General features: G+C 37.6%; 1 protein-coding gene across 1 annotated transcript in view; it reads left to right on the forward strand.

Annotated features, from left to right (window-relative positions):
* PPIL4 (peptidylprolyl isomerase like 4) overlaps positions 1 to 13,518 on the forward strand; it is a 36,245-nt gene extending 22,727 nt beyond the window's left edge. Inside the window, exons 11-13 of the mRNA XM_008052239.1 lie at positions 563 to 659; positions 5,946 to 6,093; positions 12,733 to 13,518. Coding sequence (XP_008050430.1) covers positions 563 to 659; positions 5,946 to 6,093; positions 12,733 to 12,984 — 497 coding nt within the window. The 3' untranslated portion in view covers positions 12,985 to 13,518. The remainder of the gene's footprint in view (positions 1 to 562; positions 660 to 5,945; positions 6,094 to 12,732) is intronic.
* The last annotated feature ends 2,230 nt before the right edge of the window (positions 13,519 to 15,748 follow it).

Below are 15,748 nucleotides of genomic sequence, written 5' to 3' on the forward strand. Positions count from 1 at the left end.
AAGGGATTTTTGGCACTTGAGAGAATTGAAGGTTCCCCTAAGCCAGAGTTTCAAAGCAGAGGTAGTTTGTCTTTGGTGCTCTCACCATCCTCCTTCTCTCACAGCTCTAACTTCTCCACATGTCCTGCTGTCTCCTCTGCTTGCTGCCCCTTTGCAGTTTGGCAGCCGAATATCTCCTTTGTCAGATCTTCAAAGGTCTTTGAAAGTCTCATTTCTTCCAAACTTGTTAAGTCTTTCAGATTCAAACTCAGGTCCCAAATCTTCAGTTTGCCATTGGACTGGATGCATTATTGGTGTGCAATTTATTTGGAAGTTTGATGTTGTAATATTCACATATATCATTAGGTGGCAGCATGTGGCTGCCTAGCAAAAGAGATATCTGACATTAGTTACATTAGTAAGGAGATGGAATTACTATGGTTCTTTTGTTCGCTTCTTAACTTTTTTCTTTCTCCGGATATATACCATTTATAAAATAGCTCATACCTTTTATAAAATGATATTGTTCTTGATTAATCCAGTAACTTTTCTTACTAAGCTCTTTTTTTTTCTTAACTAATAGGTGGGAAATACACCAAGAGTGATTTCAGAGAATATGAAAAGGAACAGGATAAGCCATCTAATTTGGTTCTGAAAGATAAAGTAAAGCCCAAGCAGGAGTATCCTTAACAAGAATCAGTCAATATGTATTGATTGTCCACTATGTGTAGAGTGCTGTGCAATATGTTATAAAAAGTCCCAATGGCTATTGAAGACAAGATTCCTGAATCCAGATTGTTTGTGATAAAATAACTTAGTTATTGTTAACTCTTTCCCTTTTCAACGGTTTATCATTATCTCTTTTCAAGGTCTTACATATGCTTTGCTTTTGCATTGTATTCTATTGTATGGAAAAAGTTAGAGTTGGAAGAAATTGTTAGTCTAATTATTTTACCTTCCTACCATCTTAGGTTAAGTACCTTCCTACTTACCATATTCTCAGAAGATCTTCAGGTAAGATTTGTATTTCTTGTATATAATTGTAATGCTTTAAATTTCTTATAATCAGACGTTTTTGTTATTACTGAACTAAATCCTTTGTGCTAATCATTCTTGTGTGTTTAGTGTCCCTATCTAGATAACAAAATCCTGTAGGTTTCTGTTACAAGATTAGGTCATTTCAGCAACAAATATTTATTGGGCTTCTAGTGAGTGCAAGAGTTCACCTTAATAGGACTAAAAAGAAAGTATTGACTTGACCAATTCAAGTTTTTCAAAGTTTTAGGTTAAGGCAGGTAAAAAAACAATGAAACATACTATTTATATTATCTCATTTTAATTTGTTCACTAGTTTTTCTCATTATAAATCTATCACTCTGCACATCGCAAAGGCTATTTCTTTTGTGATTCTTTCTGGTAAATGGTGTCTTTGTTTCCTTGTTTTGGTATTTCAAGGATATTTCACCCTATGCTATGTAGCCATTTCTTTTCCAAGTATTTATTCATCACGGAAAGATGAATATCAGGTTGACCTGTTGTATATTCGTGTTTTAAGTTGTGTTGACTGTCTGCAATGTGTGAAGCATTGTGAGATGTGAGAGCTAGATCAAGTCTGAAAGATATTGACAAAATCAGCCAGAGGAGAAGCTTTCACATGCAGACAAGCCAAACAAGATTTGGCCTATAAAGATCAGCATTAGAGGGCATGTGATTGAACTCTCAAAATCACAAAAGGTATGAATGAACTACACTTGAGATTTATTTACCAAATCTTTGAAGTTATGTTTAGCCTAACCACTAGGCTGGATGAAGGGGAATATGTAGGACAAATAAAAGAGAGGTGTGGAGCATAAAGAAGAGGGAAACATCTGTTTCCCTGTAGAGGTAGTTTAGACTGAAGAGAAGGAGTATGAAAATATTTTAAATTCAAGAGGTAGATTACCAAGAGTTAAGAAAAAACTAGGCATATTTGAGAATAAATCTTTAGTTCAATACTTTCTACAATGATAGAACTTTCTGCAATGATGAAAATGTGTGGTCTGTCCACTGTCCAGTGTGGCTACTAACCACATGTGGCTATTGAGCATGTGAGATAGTCTGAGGAACTGAGTCTTTTTTTTTTTTTTTTTTTTTTGAGTTGGAGTCTCACTCTGTCACCCAGGCTGGAGTGCAATGGTACACTCATGGCCACCCCAGCATTGATCTGCTGGACTTCGGCGGTCCTTCACCTCAGCCTCCCAAGTAACCGGAACTACAGGTGTGCATTACCATGCCCAGCTAATTTTTTAGTTATTGTAGAGATGTAGTCTCGCCACATTTCCTAGGCTGGTCTTAAACATGTGGGCTGAGGCAGTCCACTCACCTTGGCCTCCCAAAGTGCTGGGATTGCAGGCTGAGCCACCAAGCCTGGCTAGAACCAAATCTTAAATTTTGTTCAATTTTAACAAAGGGAAACAACCACATATGTCTATATTGAACAGTACAGCTTGTAGCCTTTTGTAGTTGAAGACAGACATGTCCTGGTGTGCACCACAGTGAATCATTCTCAAGTGATTAACAGGATATTGAACAAGAAAGGAAATTCATGAATCTGATCGAGTAGGATAGTCTTTATATTCTTGGTAATTGATAGGTTTCATTTTAGTGAGGCATTTATAATTTTAGGTAGACTATTGGACGGACAGACAGAACACATGTTTATTATATGTAAGATCCTCTTTCTCATGTCTTCATACTATATGTTATCTAATTACTTGTGTCAAGAGAAGGAGAGTCAGGGAATAGTCTAATGTGCAGATAAATCATCTTAAGTTAATTAAAAGGCTTGATGGGAATCTACTTTATGGGTCTTGAGAAAGAGAAATTACTATAAATGTAGATTATTAATCAGAAGTATCAAAAATAGAAGGAGAGGAAAGTTTAACGTGGCCCAACTAGACCTGGAAGAAATTGGAGAAAAGAGGTCGGTGAGATCATAAATTTGTGTTTTATGTAAAAGATTTTAGAGAGATTTAGTGGAGAAGCAAAGAAGAAAGATAAAACAAGTGTCTTGGTGACATAACAAGTAATCAGCAAATAGCATCTGTTATATATCTGCTTTAGAAATAAAGTCTGTTAAGTCCCTGTCCACATGGAGCTTACATTTTATTGCTGGGGGGGAAAACAGACCTTAAATAATTAATGTTAAATATGTTTAGAGTAGTGCAAAGAAGTACATTTGTGGGATATGGTACTTACAGTAGGGGATGAGGGATTAGTGAATACCCTCAAGTAACACCAAAAAAGTAACATTAAAGCTGTAAATCAAATATGGAAGTGAAGAGGTCTAAGGTGGGATGCTATTTTCTTTACCTGTAATCCATCATTTAGGAAATACAGTTTATATCTTAACCCAGTACAGTCATAGTACAATAATTTTCTTTGTCTTTCTCTCATACACACACACAATTGAAAAAAAACTTCATAAAATAGGGTTGTTATTAGATGTCAGGTATTCCATTTTCTATATTATTATTTTTTAATGCTGGTTTGGATTTAAAAACTGAATGGATTTTGTACCCCATTGATGGATGGCAAGCATCAGTTTGAAAAACACTGCTCTAAAGCAATTTGGACAGGAGGGCACAGATAAAATCATAAGCAAGGGTGAGTGACTATGTATCTGAAAGAGGAGAGCTAGAAGATACTCTGGAAACAATGTGTCTTAGTAAAGGAGAAAAGAAGTTTAAAGTGTGATATCCTGAGGAAAGCATTGAGCTGTAGTATTATGAAAAGGGATGAGAGGCAAGTCCTGAGGGAAGTGTATCTGCCTTTACTGAGGTCCCACATGCAACTCAAACAGCTGTGCCTACTGGGCTTCCACATAAGCTTTCTTTTGAAAACCTGTGTTCTAGCCCATCAGCCTTCCTCAAGATCCATTTTAGAAATTGAGATTATTTTCAGCAGAAGTTGTAATCCTTTTATTTTTTCTCTTATTCTAATGCATTTGAGTATATCTGAATTAAAACATTATTAAAAACTTTCTTGGTAGTTTTCTTTGCTCATGTCAGTTCTGGCATGTCACCCTGTCTTTTCTCTCTTCTTTCTCTAATAAAACTTTGAGAAGGCCGGGCGTGGTAGCTCAGCCTATAATCCCAGCCCTTTGGGAGGCCAAGGCTAGAGGATTACCTGAGCCTGGGGGTTTGAGACCAGCCTGGGCAATTTGGTGAGACTTCATCTCTTCAATAAATCATAAAAACTAGCTGAGTGTGATGGCATGGGTCTGTAGTTCCAGCTACTTGGAAGCCTGAGGCAGAAGGATCGCCTAAGCCCAGCAGGTCGAGGCTGCAGTGGCCGTGAGCTTGCCACTGCACTTCAGTCTGGGTAACAAGAGTGAGACTCCAACTCAAAAAAAAAAAAAAAAAATTGAGAAAAAAATGTCTCTTTGAACTGGGGTTTCACTCCGTTGCCCTGGCTGGAGTGTATTGGTACAAATCACAGCTCACTGCCACCTTGATTCTTCTGCCTCAGTTTCCTGAGTAGCTGGAATTATAGGTGTGTGCCACCATGAATAGCTTATTTTTTTTATTTTGGTAGAAGCGAGGTCTCATTATCATGCCTAGGCTGATCTCTAACTTCTGGGCTCAAGCAATCCTCCCATCTCAGCTTCCCAATGTGCTGGGATTGCAGGTATGAGCCACCATGCCCAGCCTGTTGTTAAGGGGTTTTTTTTGTACATTTATCTTTTAGGAAGATTCACAGTTCCATCACCTAGGCAAATGATACTTTTTATTGCTCCATGTTCCTTTCAAGCCTTTATCTCACATACAGTTATAATCCCTGTGTAGCATATGTACTTTTTGGTTCAAGCTTTTTTCACTTTTCCTGGAATTTTATTATAATGTACATTAGCATTTTATTATAGCCTGAAAAAAATGCATGATAATTATTGAAGTTCCCAGGCCACAGATAAATAAGAATGAATATTTTTTTATTTGATAAGTTGAATATTTACAGTGTATAGAGCACCGTAGATGCCAAAGATTTTAAAAATGGAAAGCAAAGACCTCGTCCTTAGGATGCAGCACACTCACGTGGGGAAATAAGTCACATATGTTAATAATGAATGTAAACTAGTAAGGATTTTGTTCTGGGATGAACCATAGAGTCTTTCTTGTTGGGAAAACTAAACTGTTCCTGAAGGAGATGGCCTTTGAAATGGACCCTTTTTTCCACTTTTAATTTTCGTAAACACCTTTCCAGGATTTTTCATAGCATTTATTATTGTTAATAACTTCCTTTATAACATATCATATTGAAGTGCTATAATACATTTAAGTACATTTTTATAACTAGATATTTTGGTGTTCTCACTTTATGATATTAAAAATAATCTTATTATGTAGATCTTTGTTCATTTAACTTATGTTAGTTTTTAAACAAATTCTTATTAGAACTTAAACATGGTAACTGTTGGTATGCATTGTTAAATTTTCTCCTGTAGGATTAAACTAAAAGAAGAGTCATAATTGTGCCTATTATCTTATATAGCTCCTCTGGGCATGGGGTTTATAATATTTTAATTTTTTTTAGTTAAAGATGTCTCTCATTTTCTAAGTTTACATTTTTTTCATTATTGACAAACGTTTCCTAAATTTTTATGCTACTTGTATTTTTTAAATTTTTTTATTTTTTACAATTGCTCTAGAAAATACTGGAAGCTACCTATATTTTCATTTGTGGAAAGATTTATTTTCCCCTCTATATATTTTGCCTAGTAGTTGTTAATTGTTTATTTAAGATCATGGCTCTTTCCATTCTCCTATGTAATGAAAGAAAATATTAATTTTGTTTTAGAACTATGCACTATGATTTTCGCTTTAAAAAGTTTTGTTTAGCCTTGTAGTCTCCTTTGTTTACCAGATTCTTAACATTTTGATGTCTTATCAGTGTTATTTCTCACATCTGTCCTTAACTGACTGCTGCAGTGCAAAATATGATCTTATACTAGATGAACAGGAAGAAGAGTCAAAATCAAGTCACTCACACACAAGTAAAAAACACAAGAAGAAAACCCGTCACTGCTCTGAAGAAAAAGAAGATGAGGACTACATGCCAATCAGAAATACCAACCAGGTACTTCTAATGCCCTGACTTAGATGTGGAGAAATAAGTATTTTATCTCTGTGTAAATTACATCTTAGTGATATAATTTAGGAGGTAAGGGATAGTTCTCAACAGGGATGGGTATGCAAAACGTAGAATGGTTGAACTGGGGTATTGGACTTTCATTTTTAAATATATATATATATGTCACAAGTGGTACAAAGTTGTTTTCAAAGTAGCATAATGTATCCTGTACTTCCACATTGTGAAGCAGGAGTGATTTTCATACCTGTAGGTACTCATTCTCATCAAAAACAAGTATGATTTTGTGGAAAATTTGTTCTTATTGTCTGCTTAATTTTTTACCAAGCGTTTTGTATAGCACTTGCAACTCTTGCTGTTTTATGACCTGGAAAGCGTATATGTTTTTCCATATCGTATATGTGAAATAAAAACAGCACTAGTAATTAACTTGATTGTCCTAAAAGTTCTCCTGCATAGCACATTTTTAAAAACAATTATAATAAAAGCTCCCTAAAAAAAATTGATGGTAAAGAAATCATTTATTCACAATTGATTGTGAAGAAACCTGTATTTTGGGTCTTAGTTCAAAGCAAATTTAATCGGGCAGCCCCTTCAGGTTCCCTTCCACTGTGGGAGCTTTTCTGTCCTCTCAGTAAATCCAGCTTTCTAAAAAAAACAAGCAAATTATACCAAGCCCCTTGCTTTCATTTTGCCACATAGGGACATTTGAACTTGGCCCTGGTGGGGATCTCACCACCTTGAACAAGGATCTCAGTGAGCTGAGGTGAGGAGGGAGGGAACCTAAGATGGTGAGAATGTCAAACAAAGACAGAAATGGGCTTGGTGTGGTGGCTCATGCCTGAAACCCTAGCACTTTGGGAGGCCAGGTGGGGAGGATTGCTTGAGCAATTGTTTGAGACCAGTCTAGGTAACACAGTGAGACTCAATCTCTACAAAAAAAAAAGTTAGCTGGGCCTGGTGACATATGCCTGTAGTTCCAGCTACTCAGGAGGCTAAGGTGGGAAGATTACTTGAGCCTGGGAGTTTTGAGGCTGCAGTGAGCCATGATTGTGCCACTGCATTCAACTCGGGCGACAGAGACCCTGACTCAAAAAATAAAAAGACATAGAAATGGAGAAATGTAGTATGGTAGGCAAAGTAAAGGATTTGCTGGCAGGAGAGTTGGGTTTGCATTTCTACATTGATAGTCATCATTGTGACCTTGACAAGTCATTTAACTTTCTGAGCCATGGTTTCTGGCTTCTGTGCAACTGAGATAATACTTCACAGGCATATTGTTAAGATAAAGTGAAAAGAATGTGTGTGCAGACATTTTCTACCCTGGCTATTAGTGTTACTACCTTTTTTTTTACTATTATGTAGCAAATTACTATGTTTTAGAGTTACTTAGCTAATTCCTCTATGTTGCTATGACTTGCCCATAGTTTTATATAGTTAGCCAGTAGTGGAACCACAATTTAAGCTCATACTTGGACTCCTGACTACTCTACTGCTGTTCTTAACCTGGGATGTATCTCTGTCAGTTTTCTCTCCTAAATTGTATTATTTTAATAAAATGTGTCCCATAGTATTCCAATGTGCTCTACTAGGATGTCTCCTTCTTAATTTTTATACTGTTTTTACTTTAGTTGGAGACCATCCCAATCTATTTTAATGGTGGCTGTATCACATTCCTATTAATATTTAGCATGTTTTCCACTAAAAACTTCCATCCCGTTGCTTTTAGCTATAGCTCCTCAAACTGTACTTGTATGTGGACTCTAATGCATTCAACATTGGCGTGTTTAAGATATTAAGAAGTCTAAAAATGTACAAAAACTAGCTATGTTTAAGTCTAATTTCTACCCCTTATTGTGAATTTTTTGATCTTGCTGTTAGATTACTTTAAACCTTAGGGTAGCAAATATACAACTTTTGTGGCATGGAGTAAAAAAGCATCAAGTGTTTTAAGCAATGGTGTTAATATTTTCTAAAGTATTTTAAGGTTGTTGGCAACTATGAAATTGTTAAATCCTGAATAATAATCTCCTGATTTTGTTTCTCTCCTCAAAGTGTATTAAAGTATGTGTTTTGATTTTGTACTTTGATTTAATATAGCTACATTAGTTTTCTTTCTAATAAAACTCAGCATCAATATATAAGATTTCAGTGGGCCCCAGTTTGATATATTTTGATTATTTTTCTTTTGATATCAATCTCAAAAATATAATCATTTAAGGGAGTTTTCAGTACGAGGTAAATTTCAGATGTAGCTCAGATTTTCCTATTTGTTGGTATTTTGCTTGGTGAGTCTGGTTAAGGAAACCAGACTTACCAAGCAAAATAAGAATATTTTAACTTATTTCTTCTAATTCTTTGTTTCTTATTGAGTGATAGCCTTACTATTCAATTCGAAAACATCCGTTTGATTTTCCACCTCATGTCTTAATTCCAAAGATGGTTTTTGTGTTGTTGAAGTTTGGGTTTTACTGGGTTACAGGAAATGAGTATTCAGCTGGGGGTTGCCTTGCTGAGAAGTATTCATGCTGGTTGTCAGTTTTCACTGGGGTTTTCATGGTGTTTGTATTCTTGTAATTTAGAACTCTATTTGTGCTATCATTTTAATTATTTAGTGTTGTTTTAGTGATTTAGATTAAATAAATCTTTGATGGTAGTCCCAGAGACCTGAGTAAGGATAACTTTTAGTTAGACTGGTTTTTTTTTAATTGCTTTATGTTAAGTCATTTGCTAGATTGTTGATTGCTTTACGTTGGCCATTTTGTGCTTTTTGTGTTGTTTCTTTCCTATTTGGTCACATGATAGTTTAATTATCTGTTTTAAATGTATAAAATAGGCTGGGCACGATGGCTCATGCCTGTAGTCCCAGGTTGAAGTGGAAGGATTGGTTGAGCCCAGGAGTTCAAGACTAGCCTAGGCAACATAGCAAGACCTAATCTCCACAAAAGATTAAAAACTTAGCTGGGGATGGTGGTGCACTTTTGCAGTCCCAGCTACTCAGGAGGCTGAAGTGGAAGGATAGCCTGAGCTCAGGAGGTTGAAGCTATGTGAAGCCATGCTTGTGTCACTGCACTCCATCCTGAGCAACAGAGTGAGACTCCTAACTCAAAAAAATAAAATAAAAAATGCATAAAATAACAGAATTCTTAAAAATCTAAACTGGAGAGGACTTAGAGCTTATCCAATTTATTCTCTTCTTGAGATATGAAGATGATGATCTACAGACCCTTAGACCTTTCTAGTTTAGTGAGAGACCTTGAACTTTAACATTTGATCAGTCAGCTGTTGGGTTTTTGTTTTTTTGTTTTTTTTTTTTTCATTATTCTGTGTTACCTCCTCTTTTTAATTGTGTGTGCAAAGTTACTGATCAGTTAAATAATTATCTTCAACCTATGTAGATCTGTTGAGTCTCTGTTTCCTTATGTCTAGAATGAGGTAACATTGCACTCCTAAAGCATGCAGCACTGTGAGTATATACTTAGAGGATCTGCCATTACGTGGGTTCGTCCAGCCACCTGAGTTCTTCTCCTACCTACAGCACTTATTTTGTCTTGCTTTTCAGTTTTCACTGACACTACTTTCATTAGCCTTCTTTCTCCAGCTTAAGCCCAAACCCACTTACCCTTTAAGGCTCAGCTAAAATCTTAACTTCCATGAAACCTTCCCTGATAAATCTAACTTCAAAAGTACTTCTTGTTTGATACATTTCCTAAATGGCAAAAGCTTTGACCCAGATCTGCTGACTTCAAAACTTGTGTAGCTTTGAAAACTACTTCCGAGTAGGAGTGATTTTAAAGTTTCAGTCCAATGCAGATGGACTCAATTTTTGTTTAAATAATTAAGTACTACATAACTTTTTAATCTCTCTTTTATCTTAAACACTCAAAGCACTTAAGTGCCTATTTGTATAATAATGTGCTAAGAATTTTAGGAAGTTCCACATCAGCTAACAGTCTCTGCATTTAAAAAGCTGTCTCATCCAATGTAGAAATAAGTACTAGGTGTACAGACATAATAGTATGTAACTATTTATATTTTGTATTTGTTATGGGAAGCACAAAAATAGGAATGTCATATATTGCTAGAAAATAGATGGTGAAGGGCTAAACCAAAATACTTGCTCAGTTTTCTATCTCATGGGCTCCTATAGAATGACAGGAACTATTTGGATTATGTGGAGAAGTCACAGATCAGTTTATAATGTTGTACTCCACAACACTGTGATATAACAATCATGGTAAGTCTATTTTCACATACTGCAAACTCAGTGCCAGGTATAAGTTTACAGTATCTAGACAGTGTATGGGATAATTAATCATTTGCTTAAAACCCTTAACCACGGGTATCTGTCACTCTGCATTTTAAGTCTTGACATTTATGTCTACTGTAGTAATGTCTAATATTAGAGTTGGGACCTTTGGGAGTTCAGTCCTTAGAATTTTGCTTTTCCTTTGAACACTTTTTTAAATTTGAATCAGAGTCTCACTCTGTTGTCCAGGCCGGGGTACTGAGACACATTCACAGTCACTGCAGCCTCAACCTGCTGTGTTCAGGTGATACTTCTCCCTCAGCCTTCCAAGTAGCTGGAACTATGCCACCATGCCTTGCTATTTTTAAAATTTATTGTAGAGATGAAGTCTCACCAAGTTGCCCAGGCTAGTCTCAAACCCCTGGACTCAATGCTCTTGCCTCAGCCTCCTGTAGTGCTGGGATTACAACCATGAGCCACTATGCACAGCCCGAACAGTCTTTTAAGACCGTGCAATTTTAGAAACTCTCTTGAAGGAGCATTGACTCTAGTCTCTAAGATTCCAGTCATTTACTAAGATACTTCTAATTAAAGATAAGACACAAACAGAAATAGAATTGTTTTTAACTAGCCCTCTTCTATCTGGGAAAATACTATTTGCTATTTAATTATTAAGGCTAGAATTCTAGTCAAAGCAACATAACAAGACCTTGTCTCTACAAAAAAATCAAAAAAGGCCGGGGTCAGTGGCTCAGCCTGTAATTCCAGCACTTTGGACGGCTGAGGCGAATGGATTGCCTGAGCCCGCAGGTTCAAGACCAGCCCAGGCAACTTGGCAAGACCTCGTCTCTACAATAAATCAAAAATTAGCCGGGCATGGTAGCGCACTCCTGTAGTTCTGGCTACTTGGAAGGCTGAGGCAGAAGGATCTCCAGAGCCCAGTAGGTCAATGCTGGGGTGGCTATGAGCATGCCACTGCACTCTAGCCTGGGCGATGGAGTGAGACTCCAACTCAAATAAAATAAAATAATTAGCAAGGTTGGTACTGCACACATGTAGTCCTCACTACTTGGGAAGCTGAGGGATTGCTTGAGCCTGGAGGTCAAGCTGTGAGCTTGCCCCTGCACACAAGCCTGAGTGTCAAAGTAAAATCCTGACTTGAAAAAACAAAAAAAGACTAGAATTAAACTCATTTTATTGTCTTTGGAACAACGGGTTTTTTTAGTCAAGGTCTCACTCTGTCACCCAGACTGGAATGCAGTGGCACGATCACGGCTCACCACAGCCTCGACCTCCTGGGCTCAGGTGATCTTCCACTGCAGCTTCCCAAGTAACCAGCACCACAGGCACATGCCACCAAACCTGGCAAATTTTTCGTAGAGATGAGTTCTCATTATGTTGTGTAGCTTGGTCTCAAACTCCTGAACTCAAGCAGTCCTCCGGCCTTGGCCTCCCAAAGTACTGGGATGACAGGTGTGAACCACTGTGCCCAGCCAGAAAATGTATTTAAAGATCTAGAGAGGGGAGCTGTTGTAAAATAAAACACTTTAAAAATTAATCATTCAGTCCAAAGTATACATTATCTATTTTCATTTAAAACCTACTGACTTGCTGGCCATGGTGGTCCACTCCTGTAATACCAACACTTTGGAAAGCGGAGGTGAGAGGATTGCCTGAGCCCAGGGATTCGAGACCAACCTGGGCAACTTCGCAAGACCCCATCTCTACAATAAATCAAAAAATTAGCTGGGTGTGGTGGCGCTCCTATAGTTTCAGCTACTTAGAAGGCTGAGGCAGAAGGATCCCCTGAGCCCAGCAGGTTTTGAGAAGGTGGTGGCCGTGAGTGTGCCACTGCACTCCAGCCTGGGTGACAGTGAGACTTCAACTAAAAAAAAAAAAAAAAAAAGACTTACTAACTTGTCTAAGACCTGTTCCTGCTTTGTTATTTAAATGATATTTTCTTATAGGATGCCTATGAGAATTTTAGTATTGTGCAGATTAATGATAGAACCACAATTTTGTTGAGTAGAGGAAGGGGAGGTGAAAATATGACTGTACATAATCAGAATTTTGGATATTGCAATTTTGCTCTAAAGATCTGTTCTAATTTTAGTTCCATGTTTTTGAATCTGATCCTTCAGTTCAGCCAAAGTAATAGACACAAAGCAATGAGATTGTTAAGAAAAAATGGTTAAATCTTTTTCTGGATTATTTTTGCTTTGTAGTTTCCAAGATTCTTGGCACTGATAGTAGTGTTCAAATTTGAGCTGTGAAAACAGCCTGCTAATGGTAGACTTTTCTGTTTTATTAATTGATGGTGCCCACAAAATGCTTATTTTACTGATCCACTTATAACTTTCTCTTAATTCCTTTGACAGGATATCTACAGAGAAATGGGGTTTGGTCATTATGAAGAAGAAGAAAGCTGTTGGGAGAAACAAAAGAGTGAAAAAAGAGACCGACCTCAGAACCGAAGTCGTAGCCGATCTCGAGAAAGGGATGGCCATTATAGTAATAGTCACAAGTCCAAATACCAAGCAGATCCTTATGAAAGGGAAAGGAATAAAAAGAGAGACCGAAGTAGAAGTCCAAAAAAATCCAAAGATAAAGAAAAATCTAAGTATAGATGAAAGACACAGAGCATAAATAAGTGGTTAACATATTTTACTCTTGTCTAAGCAGATCTCAGATTTTTTGTCAAAGCAGCTAAAAACTCTGCTTGTTTTTTTTTCATACTAGGATGATGGCCCTTTTAGAGTAATACTGATTATGTAGGGCACTGAAAGATGAAGAATTGAACATTTTCCTTGTATACTTTTTTTTACACTAATTGTATTGTTATACATAAATGGTAGTCTTCATTTTAAAGTCTTTGACATTTTCAACTTCTTTTTGAATAAGTATTTCATACTCAAAAAATACACAAACATGTATATACAAGATATAAGGAATAATAAATGTAAGTATCTGTATACCCATCAGTCCACTTAAAAAATAGAATGTTACCTACATTTTAGACATCCCCTAAGTGCCCTCTCTCTCAAGTAATTGTTCTGAATTTTATTTTTGTCATTTGCTTGTTATAGTTATATTACATGTGTATGTATCCCTAAATGAAAAGTTAATTTTGTATGTTTTTGAATTTTATATAAATGGCATAATGTATGTTTACTTCTGAGACTTCCATTTTTCAATTTAGAATTTTTTAGGAGTCAATCTTTTTTTTTTTGAGTTGGAGTCTCACTCTGTCGCCCAGACTGAGTGCAGTGGCCGCTCCCAGCCACTGCAGCCTCGACCTGCTGGGCTCCGGTGATCCTCCTGCCTCAGCCTTCCAAGTAGCTGGAACCTGTAATGTTTCTATAGTGTTGACTTAACTTTCTTCGATAAGGTAGATGAGTTTTTGTTTTTACTATGTTGTAAAAGCCAATTCCTGCAAAGAACTGGCAGATGTCATTTTTCTCTGACTGCTTTTAAGGTTTTCTCTTTTTTTTTTTGAATTGAAGTTTCACTCTGTTGCCCAGGCTGGAGTGCAGTGGCACTCCTGACCTACTGTGCTCAGGTGATCCTTCCACCTCAGCCTTCCAGGTAACTGGAACCACAGGCGCATACCTGCATGCCTAGCTAATTTTTTTGATTTATTGTAGAGATGAGGTCTTGCCAAGTTACCTGGGCTGTTCTGGAACTCCTTTTTTTTTTTTTTTGTGAGTTTAAGTCTCATTCTGTCACCCAAACTGGAGTACAGTGGCACGTTCCCGGCCACCGCAACCTCGACTTGCTGGGCTCCAGTGATCCTTCTGCCTCAACCTTTCAAGTAGCTGGAACTACAGGCATGCGCTACCACACCCGGCTAATTTTTTATTTTATTGTAGAGATGAAGTCTCACCAAGTTGCCCAGGCGGGTCTCGAACCCGCGGGCTCAGGCAGTCCGCTCACCTCAGCCTCCCAAAGCGCTGGGATTACAGGCTGAGCCACTGAGCCCGGCTTGTTCTAGAACTCTTAGGCTCAGGAAGTCCTCTTGCTTAGCCTCCCAAAGTGTTGGGATTACAGGCATAAGCCCCCATGCCTAGCTAAGGTTTTCTCTTTATCCCTGGTTTTAAGCAATTGGATTATCATGTGCTGGGTGTGGTTTTTTTCTTGTTTTTTATGCGGCACTGTTTACCTCCATATTTACTGTTTCCATCAAGCTTGGAGATTTGGGGGCAGTTTTTCTTCAGTTATCTTCTATCTCTCTGGGGCTCCAGTTACCTGTATGCACATGTGGCCACTCAAAGTTGTCTCACAGCACACTGGTCTCCACTGCGTCTTTTTACAGGCCTCTTTTCATGTTGGGTAGTTTCTGTGTTTCATTCGGGTAGTTTCCGTTGTCATGTCATTAATCATCTCAGTCATTCTGTTTTTAATCTTCAGAAGTTCTATTTGGGTCTTTATCTTTCCCATCTCTCCTTCACAGGCTCATGCTCTTCTCCATTTTGCTTAACATCTGGAGTAGATTTGTAATAGCTGTTTTAAGTACTTGCCCATTCTGTCATCTGTATCATTTCTGGTCTATTTCAACTGATTGATTCCCACTGTACTCCACCACCGTCCACCCAACATTAGGTTGTAATTTCCTTCCTTACATGCCTGGTAATTTTTGGTTTTTACATTGGGTGCTGGAGTTTCTGTATTCCTTTCAGTACCTTGAGTTCTGTTCTGGGACATAATTAAGCTGCTTGGAAACAGTTTGACCCTTTCATAGCTTGCTTTCAAGCTTAGTGAGATAGGACCAGAATGGCCTTTCATCTAGAGCTAATGTGACCCACTACTAAGGCAGGACTCTGAATAATCTTCCCTGCTATACTATTTTCCACACTGGCTGCTGGAATGTGAACCATTCTGAACCCTATGTGAGCTCCCAAATTGTACCTCCTGGTTTCTTTCCCAGGCTTGGGAAGTTTTCTCACATGCATACACTCTGTGGTATTTGGCTGAAAACTCAAGGGGAGCCCTTTGTAGCTCCTTCCTCTCCATATCTTACTCGGCTTCCCTAAATTGTTTACACAGGGAGATTCCCAGACTCTTGTTGGATTCCCTTTCCCTACCCTAGTGCTACACAGTAGAACCCCATGTAGTCAGTTTGGCAATTGTGGGGCTTTCCTTGTTTATTTTCCTTCTCAAGAGTCACTGTCCTGCACTGGCTGTTCCATGGCTGAAAGAATTTGTTGTATACATTGTACAGGTTTTTAGTTTAACATGGAGAAAGTAAATCCTGTCTCTGTTACTCCATTTTGATCTAGAGTGGAAGTTGTCGTTTGAATTTGTGTTTTCTAAATGCTACAAGGATGAGCATCTTTTCACATGTGTATGATATTTATTTCTGTTTGCTCTGTGAAAAAGCTTGTTTCATGTCTTCTG

Source organism: Carlito syrichta, unplaced genomic scaffold (genome assembly GCF_000164805.1).
Source record: "Carlito syrichta isolate Samal-C Ts95f unplaced genomic scaffold, Tarsius_syrichta-2.0.1 Scaffold268496, whole genome shotgun sequence".
NCBI lineage: Eukaryota > Metazoa > Chordata > Mammalia > Primates > Tarsiidae > Carlito > Carlito syrichta.